Raw genomic sequence first — 13695 nt, 5'->3', positions numbered from 1 at the left:
TGCAATGAGAAAGGTAATAGTTTTTTGTATGCTACATTGGTAGCGACAGGCTGGTGAAAAGTCTGCGTCTCTAATAATGAGTACCTGGGTACCCACTATGTAGAGTAGGGGGGTGGGGGGAAGAAAAAAGCCATCTCTATTTAGCATCTTGAACTATTACTAGGACAGCCAGTCTATAAGTCAGAGTATTTATTCTATCAACCTAATTTTTTCTTTTGTGTGGTTTTTTTTGTTTCTCTCATTTAGTACGTGTCTGTGTCATGATGGTATCATTCATCTTGTTCTCAAAGTAAAAACAAGGTTTCTAGCCCTTTGGTATATTAATTTTTACTTTCTTACTAATTTTGCTGTTGATGTTTATTTTTGTATTCTCACTTTGTAGAAGAGCTAAAAATACTTAATTGTGTTACATAAATACAAATTTCCAGATGTTTTGCTTTCAGAAACAATGAAAAATTTTAAAGAGTCTCCTTCTAAAGAAATGTCCATGTTTCTTTTCCTCCTCCCTCTTGAAGAGGATATTGTGCTACATATTTCTAGCTGAGAGCAGGAGATTTAACTGTTATGTGGTGTTTATTGCATAATAGAAGTATGAATTCTTTTAATTGTTCCGTTTATGCTTTTCTTCAAGACACGCCATCCCAACGAGTGCAGTTTATCTTGGGTACTGAAGATGATGATGAACACATTCCCCATGATCTCTTCACTGAAATGGATGAACTTTGCTTCAGGGATGGAGAAGAATATGAATGGAAAGAAACGGCTAGGTATGCTAAATAAAAGTAGATTGTTTCAACATATATCTTGTAGTGATTCTATTTCAAAGAACTACAAACCAGGTCTAGGGTAGAATTTTCGTGAACTATAGGAGTTGTTCACTCAATTCACACTCAGCAAATTAAAACTTTTATTGTTTTTGTCCAACTCTGGAAGAATCAATATGGTTTCTCAAGAGACACTCAGTCTTAATGGTGCTGTGTTGATTTTCCTAAAACTGATCATGCCAAGCATTGTGAAAGGGACAACTGTGTTTAGTTATAAATACAGGTGTTCAGCCATGGAGCACAGTATTTACAACCTCAGAAATCTCTTTGCTCTATTATTGCTGATATATTAGTGTCAGTTTTTTTTACTCAAGCATAAAGAAAATATGTAAATACCCTCTGTTCTTTGTAAATAGTATTTGATTAATTTTTTTTTTTTTGCAAATTGCATGTGTGGACATTAAAGGATGCCACAACTAATTTTGGCCCATATGGGTTTCGTTGCTTCCTTCCACATATGCATTGTAATAATTTCTTCTGCATTCAGTACTTCTAATTACCTTATTGCATGCTAGCTTTTGCAGAAGTTCAATTTACATAATGCCCGTGAGTCGGAGTCAAGATCAGTTTATAGTTACAAATATTAGTGTTACCTAGCTCTTAAATGTCTGACTTAGCACCCTAGGAGACTTGAACATTCCATATGGTGTGTTTCAAACAGCTTTCTGATCCTAAAATACCGATGAAACTGATATGCAAATCAAGTAACAAGGCACAGCCCCACACTGTTTGCAAGAACTTGTGAATAGACAGGTATTGTTCAAACCGAAAGAAAGAAAATGGGTGAAAACTAAAGCAGTTGAGTGTGGTTAAAAGGCCTGATAAAAATGTTGTAACTGTCAATCATTTGGGTTGTCTGAGGAAATGTATGCTGGTATGAGCTGATTAGATTTTCTGTTCCACGTCATGCAGAAGTCACAGGGAAGAATGGGATTACTTGCTAAATTGTCTGTCTTCCAGGAGAAACATAAGTAAGTATATGTGTATCCATTTCAGGTGGCTAAAATTTGAAGAGGATGTTGAAGATGGTGGTGATCGATGGAGCAAGCCTTATGTAGCAACTCTGTCTCTGCACAGTCTCTTTGAACTGCGAAGCTGTATTCTTAATGGGACGGTCATGTTGGACATGAGAGCAAACACGCTAGATGAGATAGCAGGTTGCAGCAAAACTTTTTTTTTTAAGAAATATTCCTAAACTTTAATCTATAACTTGAGATGTTTTTGATGGTGTCTTATGTTCTTGAAAATACTGTATTGAAGAAATAGGTATGTGCATGCTTACTGCAGTTTTCTTCATCTGGTTGTAAAGAGCTGATCCTACAAACTTCACTTATAAGGAGCCACACTGGATGAGTAGGACCTCCTCATTACGTTTTTTAGGATGAGGCCCAGAATTTGCCTTTATGTTCTAATCCCTGAATGTGTTCTTTGTCTTTGTTTCTACAGATGAAATGTAAATATCTGCCAGAACATTTTAGGACTTATTTATGCACTTTAGTACCATAATTATTAATCATAACTTGGCTGATGTTAACTTGATGCCATTAGTGCAGTTGATTGTTGCACATCTGGTATTTTTGTCACCTTTATAAGAGGTGAGCAGAAACAAATTTTGTACGTGTTGTTTGACCTACTGTGTTGAGTGTCCTCACTAATCACATGGTCATTTTGGATACTATAAAATCAGCTTTGAAGGCTTTTTCATACATGTATGTATATACCTGCTTAGCCTGAATGCCTTTGAACTAGTTTTACATAGTTTTCCTGGTATCTCTTGCTACAGGTACCATACAGCAGAATGCCTTCTCAGGAATCATCCTAGGCTTAGGGCTGCCCAACATGTGTGGCATGTTTTGGCATTAAAAAATTTGGCAGTGCTTGAAACTTTTTTTTTTGTTGTTGTTGTTTTGAAATCTTCGAATTTCACTCAGGAAATTGGTATTCCCTTCCTATTCTCCTGACTTGCTGAGTAAGAGAGTTCAATACATGGTTTGTAAAAGTAACGTTTTGGGTTTTAATTTATTTTTAATAATTGAATTTAGCAATAATTGTAGTACATAAGAAAAACAGTTGTTGCTTAATTATGTGTAAACGGCGCTTTTTAAATAGCAGGTATTTTAGTTGGAACTAGGATATTTTAAGAGATTGAATTTGTTTCAAGTTAGTTTTAGGTGCCATTACGAAGCATGTAGGATAACAATACTTGGCATACAAATGTATTGTCTTGTTTCATTGAGCCAGGAATACCTAGTAGGTATTCTTGGTTCTCGCTCAAAACAGGAGGGAAAGGGTGGCCAGCTTCCTTTTGAGAAGCTGTAACAAAAGGTTGTGTGTTGCCAGTAATCCCAGAAGGAAGCTGCACTGTACTGACAGACTGCTGCATATAACTTTGTCTATAAGGTATTCTGAGCCATAACATCCTTCATTGTGAAAAGTTCTATGTAAGTGCAGTTTACCAATACAGTTAGGTTCTCATTATGTCAGTTAAGACTGGAAAAATATATTTTAAAAGTGGTCACGTAGGTTTGTGTTGATTTGTTTAGGTTTTAGTGTGGTGGTGTGTTTTGTTTTGTTTTTTTTTTTAATTTAATTAATTAAAAAAAAGGAGCTAAAAATCACAGCAGATATTTTCCCAGTGATGCAGGCTTTCGTTCCTGGTGTGAGCATACTGATGAGATTCCCTTTCGAAACTTGATGTTGTTTGACAGCTGACTAGTTAGTTTTAGATGATGTAACTAGCTTTTGTTTTACACTTCCTCTTCTAAAGCACGTGAATCACATGTGGTTTGGTAGAAAGCCTCAGGAATTTAGAGTGTCTGAAGGTGACAGAGGAGTTAGGGAATTCATCTCATTCTATAATAACTTTCACTTTGGTATAGTTGAATACATTCAAAAGAGGGAACAGCAGGTTAAGACTGTTTTAAGAAGTCTGTTCTCCATTGTGTTTCTGTCTCTGTATGCTCACTTCTAATAGAGGGTTGTTGAATACATAGGTTTTTTTTTTTTTGAAAGGCGGTAGACGTATAAAGTTGAAGTGAATGACGACAAATTATCAAGTATTAAGTAACTTTTTTTCTTAAAATGGTGCTACTAATAAATACTGTCTTTTGAATCCGCATGTTGTGCTTTCCTTATTCTCACATTTGCTTGTTTAGTGACATCTTTGAAAATTTCCTGTGGACTCTTGAAGGTGACTTTGCTAAAGAAAAGGCTTTTGTGTTTTGTTTTTTTTTTTTTTAATAGATTTAATTTTTTTCTTACTATTTCATGCAATTTAAGTGTTTGAGTGTGGTGAAGGAGAGATTTGATCGCTATACATAAAATGTTCGTTGTTGTTGTTGTGTAGATATGGTTTTGGACAACATGATTGCCTCCGGCCAGCTCGATGAATCCATAAGAGAAAACGTGAGAGAGGCTCTTCTAAAAAGGCACCATCATCAGAATGAGAAAAAATTCAGCAATCGGATTCCCCTGGTTCGGTCTTTTGCAGATATAGGCAAGAAACATTCTGACCCTCACTTGCTTGAACGAAATGGTGAGATAAGTTGTAGCATCCAGTTTGTTCTAACCTGTTAAATAATGTTCTCACTGGGAGATGAAGGAAATTCAGCTGATAATAGCAGATAAGTGTTTCCTTCTCAATAAGCAAAGAACTAATAAGTGTGTGTTACATGTACCTGTCGATGATATTTCTGTATATTTTTCAGTTTACTCAGACATTCTACTGGTGCCTGTATACATCGCATGCATTATTGTTTTGAAGTATAGAAATAGACCTGCATTGATCCTAATGTTTTTTAGGGTATGCTTGAATAAAATGTGTAATGTTTGAGGAATTTCAGCATTGTGGCATAGCTTTATAAGTTTGTCAGATGGATCCTGCTTGCTTATTCAGTCTTTATACTAGAGATTTACTTTGTGGTCATGTGAGTTCAGTGATGCTGACAATTACTGTGTTTTAATCCAGTTTTGTTATGTTAATATGACTAGAAAAAGTTCATTATGCTAACGGTGAAGAAATTACTTTTAGCTAGGACACTGTTTATTTTTACCTTGCTTAGTAGAGAAGGATCTAACAGAGGCAAAAAGAAACCCCAAACCCAAGAAAAGTATTTGCAATATTTTTTATAGGCTGTACCACATCTTTTATTGAACCAATTCCTGAAAATATTCTGGAATATCAATACATTTTACTTTAGACATTCAGTTCCAAAGTCTGAATAGCAATACATACTGCAGAGCAGTGTATTTTTATTCTTATATTTCTTATGGCCTCTATTTTTGTCTCTGTTCTTTGTTTTCTTTTGCCTTGCATTAGCTAAGACCCATATAATTTCAACTGAATTTTTTTGGTTTAGTGAAAACTTAATGCTCATTTCACAAATCACTCCTTGAAGTGAAGTTCTTTTCCTGTCTTGAAGGATACCTCATTGCTTAGAACATGTTCCACTTAGTTAAGTACTTTTTGGGACCTCTCTGTTTGATACATACTTATGCTTCAGCAAGCGTCCAAGCTTGCTGATAATTTTTGTTAGCTAGTGAGTATATAATACATGCTTAAATATTTCCCTGAGAGTTTGAGTTATTCTTTCTAGAATGAAAATACAGCTCATTTCTATAAGAGCATAATTTCTTCTCTAACTTCTGACTTTCCTCTTTTGTTTAGCAAACATGAAAATTTCACGTATGAACTTGGTTTTGCCCATCCTTGAACACTTGTATCCCCAGTTGTAATTCTGAGAATTTTGTATTCAAGGTCTCTTGCTAGTCAGTTACTTTTCATGTATCACTTCCACTTCCCAGTGCATTTTATTCTTAACGCTATTCCTACAACAGAATGTAGGATATATGCTGAAATAAGAAACCAGTATAACACGATGAACTCTTTGCCAGTGTGTACTGATTTACTTTTTCTTTATAATCCTATGGTTACCCTCTAATAAACTGGTAAACCAAACACACATATCTGCGTAATACTTTTTAGGCTCCTCGTGTTCATGTTCATCACAGATATACTGACAGAAGTCTAGTTATTGGTGTAGTCATTAATCTAGACAAAAATCAACCAGTTTGCTTTATTGATCCTCATCTTTACTGCACTGCAGTTTTAATAGCGGATCTTTGAGGCTTTCTTTCTTAATTTGAATCAAGTTTGTATCTATAGGATCCACTCTTCCATTTTTAGAGTGGGGGGGAAAATGTATGTGACCCTTACCTAGGCATACTTTCTGCACCTCCTTCTTGTAAATTATTCTAGGTTGTTCAACGTATTGGTCTCTGTAGTGCCTAGTATAAATGTGAGACTAAACGTGTCTAGTTTGCTGTTTCCTTGCTTGGTGGCATGGTACATAAAACCAGCACGTTTTTGATTTCAGGGATTGTAGGATAAGTAAGCAGTACTCTTCTCAAGGAGACTGCCATCCCAGGAAAACTGTTAGTGGTAAACGGGAGGAATGGTATTGCTAAACCGTAATGGAAGTGCGTACTGATACAAAGATAGACTGTCTCTCTTACTGCTTAAGGAAGAACTGAAATCCATTACAAACATAAATCTGAAGGCACCATGACAAGAACACTTTTTATATGAAATTAGTGGGACATTGAAACTGGATAGGGCAAGAAAAGTAACATTTGATTTTGGAGAAACGTGTTTGATTTTAGGCAGGTGGGGATATTTGTTAAGTCACAGTAAGAAGAAAGGGAGATGGGGCTCTTCAAAACTATACATTGAGGCTACAGCTGACTAGGAAACTTCTTATTTAAACAAGACTTTTATTGGAAGACAGCTAGGTATGTTTGTTCATGTTCTTTTTGAAATATTTTAATTTAGAAATTAACAGTTCTTTGTATATAAAGGATGCAGTTAACTGTGAAGTCTTGTAATGTTTTGGCTGCTAATGATTTTTTTTAATGTATTTTTTGGATGGCCTTAAAGGTAGCTGCTGTGCAATTTGGAGTGAGAAATTCTTCTCGGAAAATTTAAGAGTCAGTTTCAAGAGATACAATTTTTTTTTTTGTTATATTAACAAATCTTACTGACTTTAAGATAATATCTTCTCCCACATATCTTTGGCGTTCTAATTAGTGCTCGTCAGTAATCTCTAACTTTTCTAATGTCTGAAATCAGATTTGCTCTTATCTCTTGTCTTACTTGCATGAGTATGACACTTTTGGCCCGTAAAGCTTGCAATTTACTATGTAAATTGTTAATGCATATTGGTGTCTGTGTTTTTCTAGTGTATCCCTGTTGTAAGCCTCATGGTGTTTCATTTGTTTTATCTCAGGGGAAGGCCTTTCAGCCTCCCGCCACTCTTTGCGAACAGGTCTCTCTGCCTCAAACATTTCCCTGAGAGGAGAAAGCCGTTTGTCAGTTCTTCTCAATTACCTTCTTCCTTCTTCAAGAGCTGGAACCCCGGCAACCTCAAGGTCTACCACCCCTGTAACTACCCCTCAAAACACACCACCCTCCAGTCCTACCTGCAGCCACCCGCCAACCACAGGTGCCCAGCCAAGTCCACTTCAGGGCAAGGAATTGCTGGTGTCACCTGCCAGTGATGATATTCCTTCAGTAATAATCCACCCACCTGAGGAGGACTTAGAAGTTCAGGAAAGCCAGGAAAAGAAGACAGAGGAAAATATTGACAAAACACCAGGCAACTATCAAAATTTAAGCTGTCCATGTGTGATGCTCTCTGCATCTGGATCACTTGCATTGCGATGTTTTTGGCACATAACTTGGGCACAAAGGAATATGATAACTGTTACCTCTGCCTGCATGTTTTATTTCTTCTCAGTTGTGACTGTTTCCTTGTTTGGCATTTTTAACTTTGTAGCTTTTAACTTAAGCCAGCAAAAAAAAATCTTTAATTAACCTTCATTTGTGTAATTAAAAAGGAATATGGTTTAAAAATGTATAAGCAAAATGTCAAAAATGGTGGCCTTTTCCTTTCACTCACCTACAGTCCATGTCAGATTTTGCTTTGTTGTTTTTGTCAGTGGTTGAGTTAATATTTTAAACCAGTGTTTGGTAACCAGAGATAGCTACAGCCAAAGACATAGTGAAATATTAGAGAAGAATATGAAAAGAATTAGGAAGGATGCAATTATCAGTGATGTTTGTAGTTTAGTTGTATCATGAAGTCTTTAAGCAGTTTTACTTTTGCTTTTGTGCTTTTAAAACCCAGGGCTGTTAAAACCAGTAGTAGTTTATGATGGAACTGGTAGGTTCAGTTCACCTTCAGTTTCCAGGTAGCTATCCATTAGTGGACTGCTTCAGCATCAGTCACTTGATACTCTTTTGTTGTGTTTGATAATGCAAAATAGGATAAGGTGGTTAAGAGTTTATTTTGTAGGTCAGAGCTCAGCAATTTGGTAATTTGTTATCGGCAAAACTGTTGTTCTTTACATGTAAAAAGGTGTGTAGATGTATAGATGAGAGAAAGGATGGAAAGTTCTGAAGGTTTCTTTAATCATTTTTAGTAAGTGTTTTGTAACTTGTGTGTTCTGCCTACATATTGTTATACTTGCTTTACTTTTGCAAAATTATCACCTATGTAGAGACTTTAGGATTCTTCTAGATAGATCATGTTTTTAAGGGGATCACCGTTCTTTTTAGCCTTCAGGCTGCTCCTGCTTTTTTGTTTTTCCTTTTCTTCCCAGAAATTTTTCTTGCCAAAATCTAGCTTGTAGGTTTGTCTGCTTTATGCCTATGTCTATTTGTGGGCGTAAGGTTATTTCACTCAGCTCTTTCATCTATGAGGCGTTTATTAGTTTCCTTCCTCACTTGTTTAATAAGTAAGAGCACAGTGCTACATAGAGCAGTGAAAACAGGCCAACAGAGAAAAGGCTGTGGTTATCTGCCTTTTCACATTTTGCAGTCAAGTCACAGAAAAGAAAAGAGCAAACTACGTTGTAGTCTGTCATCTTGAGTTGAGTAGAGCCACCATCTTTACTTGAATTCAGAAAGGTAAACAAAGACCTCTTTCTCTGACTTCCTTACGGAAAATTAAGAGAATTGACATGAAGATCATTCTTTCTTATGGGTTATCTTTCAAAGGTAGTTAAAAAACAGAAGTAAAATAACAGCTATAATTGGTTTTCCATTTCTCATTTTTCTGCTCGTCTGACAGGAATGACAAGATGCCAGACCCAAGGTCTTTAGAACCCAAGGGAAGGCAAACAAATGAAAATCAAGTACTTGATGCTATTATTATCACTGGTAAAGCTTTCCACCAGAATCTCCAAGTCATGTTCAAATTGCTTTTGTGCCCCAAGGGGATGTTTCTAATCAAGGGAAAATCTGAAAGGGATGATTTCCCAGTCAATCCATAAATAAATGTCTTCTCAGAGAAAGACGAACACCAATAATGATGGAAGACATTTTTGTTTTCTGGAGTTTTCCCCCCTTTTTAATTCAAGAAATCATCTGACCACAGAAAGACACATTTTCCTTAGAGATGCCTTTGAAGACATTCTCAGACTATGACTTCAGGGCCGTAACTGGACTAATCTCTGTCTTGGGAGACAGACTCAGAAGGAAACCCTGAAGAGGAGGTCATCTTCCTTGTATTAATTATAAAAGAAGAAAAAAAAAAAAAGAGTGTCATCTTGTTCTGTTCCACTATAGATTGTGGTCTGTATTACTGCTCTGGTAATTCAGAATATTGCAACCACGTCTGCATGATTGAGTTGGGTTTGCCTCCTGTGGGCATTAGGAACTGTGTTTATTCTCTAATAGGTGGCTTTCTTCTGTTTAGCATTCATCTGTCCTTGGTCTTGTGCTATTCAGACTTTATGTTTTAGTCCTTAGCTGGAAGGTTACTGAACTTAACATGAATTACTGTCAAAGGAGCAAAGAGGGACACACTTTCAGTCTACCACTTTTTATTAATCTCTTCATAGTAAGTCAACTGGGCAAAGAGTTCTCTTTAACATTTTTTTTTCTTTTGTCATCAGTTGAAGAACAGCTTTTGTTTTCCCATCTTTGAAACTGTTGAATTATTAATTCTATAGGTACAGCTAGGAAGAGAGCTGTGTCACAGCTAAAGATGGACACTGTTAATTCACCAGCATCATTAAGCTTTCTTAATGTCTGTGAACAGCAACAAAGCAGCCTGTTTTAAGGGGTCTTTTGATTCACTGATAAATGTACTTTGAAACCTAGTAAAATAATATTTAGTACAGCTTTGCTCTTGCAATAATTACTTAATGAAAATAGTAATTCAGAAAGGTTTACATATTTGCCTTCTAGGAGTAATTTTTTTCTTTTTCGCACATAAGGCTGCACTGGAATTTATTTTAAAAAATTGATTCTTATTTCCTCAAATATAAATATGGTCTGACTTTGTATTTAAAATTTTTGTATTTCATAAATTTTGTCTATATGCACTTAATTATATTAGAGTAGTTATGCTTAGGTGTTGAACTCATCTTGTTTCCCCAACTTATTTTTCTTTTACTGAAGCAGAGGTGTGGGGCAAATGTCTGTATTCTTCTTGCTTTCTTTTTCCAGTAGATAATGTTAATTAGATTTTTGTGATCACTTTATTAAACTAAGTGTAGTTGGCTAGAAAATTCACATGATCTTCAGTGAAGGTGTAGCTATAAGTACTTTAATTTGAGTGATCTTACAAGGTATTAATCCAAACTTACTCAAGACTAAATCCACTGTTGTATTTTGAAGGAGGCAGGTGTTTTATCTGCCTAACAACATCAAGAAGAGTACTGTTTATTTTTAATGATCCCCTCAGTAGCTTGGTAAGACTAGATGAATTTCTCTGTCTCACAGTCTGGAAAAACTGCTAGGTAGATTTCCTTCTAGCAGTGGCCTCTGAATTTGTAGCTACTGAATTGGAGAAGAGAAGAAAATAAGTTCTTTTATTAGTCTGAGATGAGAGTAAAACTAGTTTGCTATTGGAGATGATAATTTTTTATTCTGAGTTTCCCTGCAAATGTCTGATTGATTGATATGCATAATGAAATGCAGTATCACGTGGAAATGCTTGCTCAGGTCTGAAAACCTGTAAGCAGTATTGTCTTGTGAACGCAGCGGTCTGTCCAACTGCAAGACCGACAGAAAGGAAAACTGTTTATACATGGTTTAGGATCAGACAAATGTTCCTGTATCAGTGCCAAAACTTGTGGACCGTAACTGTGACCAGTTGGAGAAACTTTGAAGGCAAACCTTTTAGGAGAAACCGTATAACTTCAATACTGAAATAATGAATTAGTGTTTGCTAATATGTAGAATCCTTATTCTCTGTCCTCCTCCTTGTTTGACTTTCCACTTTTTGTTCTAGTCTCTGCTTGCTCTTGCACACACAGTGAAAAGTGCAAAATGATGCATTATTGCTCATCTTTTCATCAGTCATACACATCTTCAGCTACCTTAATTTTTATGTAGGGAGAGGAAAAAGTGAAAAAAGTTTATATGTATAGACTTTTATATTATGGTCATCTTCTGCAACAACTGTTTAATATTTCTGTTTTATTTCTAGTCCCACAAACACATCTTAACATCAACTGTTATGCAGTTAAGTACTTTAAACAGCTGATTTCACAGGTGGTTGATTGCTGTTAGTTTTTCTTGTGAATAATGCATACATGTTGGAGCAGAAGGGTAGAATGTGATTTTTTTTTTCATTTTTTTTTTTTTTGTCTAGCTAACTGAACATAGTATTTATAGTGTTACCTAATTACTTGTGCATGTTAAGATTCACACAGGAAATTACAGCTTATTAACTTCATTTGGTTTTCGCTTCAGGAAAAACTACCCACACCACTTATATCCCTATGAACTGTAAGAACGAAAATTAATGGTAAAGGCTTGGACCTGCATGTTTCCCATTGATATGATGGCTCTTTGAAAGAGTTTTTTTGGAAATAAATTTGGGGCTTAAATAAAGTGAATTCGTTTGTCATTTAAAATGCTAAAAAAGTCAAATTACTACATTATAATCATGGAGGGATGCAAGTAGTTATGTAGCAGTAGTTATGATAGAACAATAGCTAAAAGGTAGCCAGCTTTATCACGACTAGCATGATGCTTGACCTAAATACAAACTTTCTGCATGTAATACAAAGTTTAGACTTTAATCTGTGTCTAGATGTGGTTTTGAAAGCATGTTGACGCATGTTTTATCACCACATCTGAAAGGTCTAGTGTAGACAAGCAAGGCCGAATGCACTTTTAGTGCATGTTAAACTGAATAAGTAAAAGCTCTGTAATCCTAAAGATGGGATTGGGTTTGGTTTTGCGTGCCTCGACCAGCTTTTAAATGATAGTTGGATAGGGATAACCATGGTGCAACATGGAATTCAGTGTGTATGAACACCTGGGTTACCTGCCTTTCGCACCCTTCACTGAACTTGCAGTTCAGTGTCGCTAGTAGCACAGCGAGCTACATACAGCTGTTTCGTGTTGGTGCAGATGTTAGAGGGAAGCTGTATCTTTAACTTGAATAACTTCCTCTTTAGCTAATGTGTTAGAGCATTTTATATGGTAACATCTGGTCAGAACAATAGTTGGAGCTTTGGTCTGTTGATTGAAATCAGGGTTTGCAAGCTGTCTATCCTTCATGTAGTACACTATTTGCTTGTACGGGTTAGTTCACTACCGAGGTATCATTCCTGATAGTTGTAGCCTGAGGCTTGACGAGGCTTTTTGCAATTGAAATAACTGCTGCACAGCAGACTAGATAGCAGAGGTGTTTGCTTTTGGTGTTTGAGGACTTCTAAATATGGTGAAGATGCTATCTACTATCTACTAAAGCGGTTACGATTAAAATGTCAACAGTTGTTATATTTTCTGCAATTAAAGTAGCTCTTGTTTTCTGGTGACTGTTCTGCAAATGGCCATCATTTAGGCAATATTTAATTTTTTACATTATGTCATTATTTTGACAACACAATTTGTTAATGTTGTATTTATGATACTAATGTAGGGCACTCTTACTGAATAACTTGCACATTTGCTTTAAGCAAGCTGCCACGTTGAGTTTTGGAAGTGTCACATACTCGGTTCACTTCATACACAATTTTGAACTTGCCTCCTTTGTTTTAATTTAGGGCTATTAGCATCTCCACAGTCAGCACCTGGAAATCTAGACACAGGGAAAAGTGGAGATGTTAAAGGTACTGGGACAGGAGGAAGCAGAGAAAACAGCACAGTTGATTTCAGCAAGGTAAGTACCATTAAATACCTTAATGTTTAGCACAAACTATGAAAAAAAAAAAAAAGTGGTTGTAACTTCCCTCTTAGTTAAAACTAAGACATGTATATGTACACGTATATGTTTACACAAGACATATGTACTAAGACAACTTTTATGTGCAAGTGTCAGAATATGGTGTAGGCTAACTTTTCACAGTGGGACTGAACTTTCCCATATGTTTTATGATATACTTTATGATACCAAATACTTTTCAGTATTTGGTAACTTCAAGAGTGCAGCCGTTTTACTTGTCATTTAGAGGGAGATATTTTCAGATCTGTGATAAAGACCCTTATGAAAACAATTTTGTAGATGGTGTTGTAACGGTGGTTGGTTTTTTTTTTTTGGATGAACTTTTTTTTTCTAAAGAGGATTTTTAAAAGGGATTTGCTTTATATGTTTTATGGGTTTGCTGTGCAAAAGTTATTATACATCTTAATAATTAGGAGCACGTAATACCACTTTCTGAAGGAAATATTGTTTAATAATGTAAATACTTGTATTTCTTTCATAATTTAAATTTGCTGGGAAGTTCTATTTTGGCTTTTACTATAAAACTTGGTCTGTAGTGTTATCTGTACTGTGGGACACTGTGAGAAAATTGGTTTGCCAAGTTAAATAATTATGTTTAAGAATATCTAACTTACACTGTAGTTCTC

The 13695-nt window shown here is 35.7% G+C and overlaps 1 protein-coding gene across 1 annotated transcript in view; it reads left to right on the top strand.

Annotated features, from left to right (window-relative positions):
- Positions 1 to 13695, top strand: part of SLC4A7 (solute carrier family 4, sodium bicarbonate cotransporter, member 7) — a 66683-nt gene that overhangs the window by 23355 nt on the left and 29633 nt on the right. Inside the window, exons 4-8 of the mRNA XM_009882161.1 lie at positions 632 to 767; positions 1821 to 1981; positions 4171 to 4359; positions 7109 to 7477; positions 12891 to 13006. Of these exons, the coding sequence (XP_009880463.1) occupies positions 632 to 767; positions 1821 to 1981; positions 4171 to 4359; positions 7109 to 7477; positions 12891 to 13006 (971 nt within the window). The remainder of the gene's footprint in view (positions 1 to 631; positions 768 to 1820; positions 1982 to 4170; positions 4360 to 7108; positions 7478 to 12890; positions 13007 to 13695) is intronic.

This window comes from Charadrius vociferus, unplaced genomic scaffold (genome assembly GCF_000708025.1).
Source record: "Charadrius vociferus isolate BGI_N301 unplaced genomic scaffold, ASM70802v2 scaffold303, whole genome shotgun sequence".
Classification (NCBI taxonomy): Eukaryota; Metazoa; Chordata; class Aves; order Charadriiformes; family Charadriidae; genus Charadrius; species Charadrius vociferus.
Note: the sequence above shows the minus strand (reverse complement) of the source record. Positions and strands in the feature narration are given on the sequence as shown.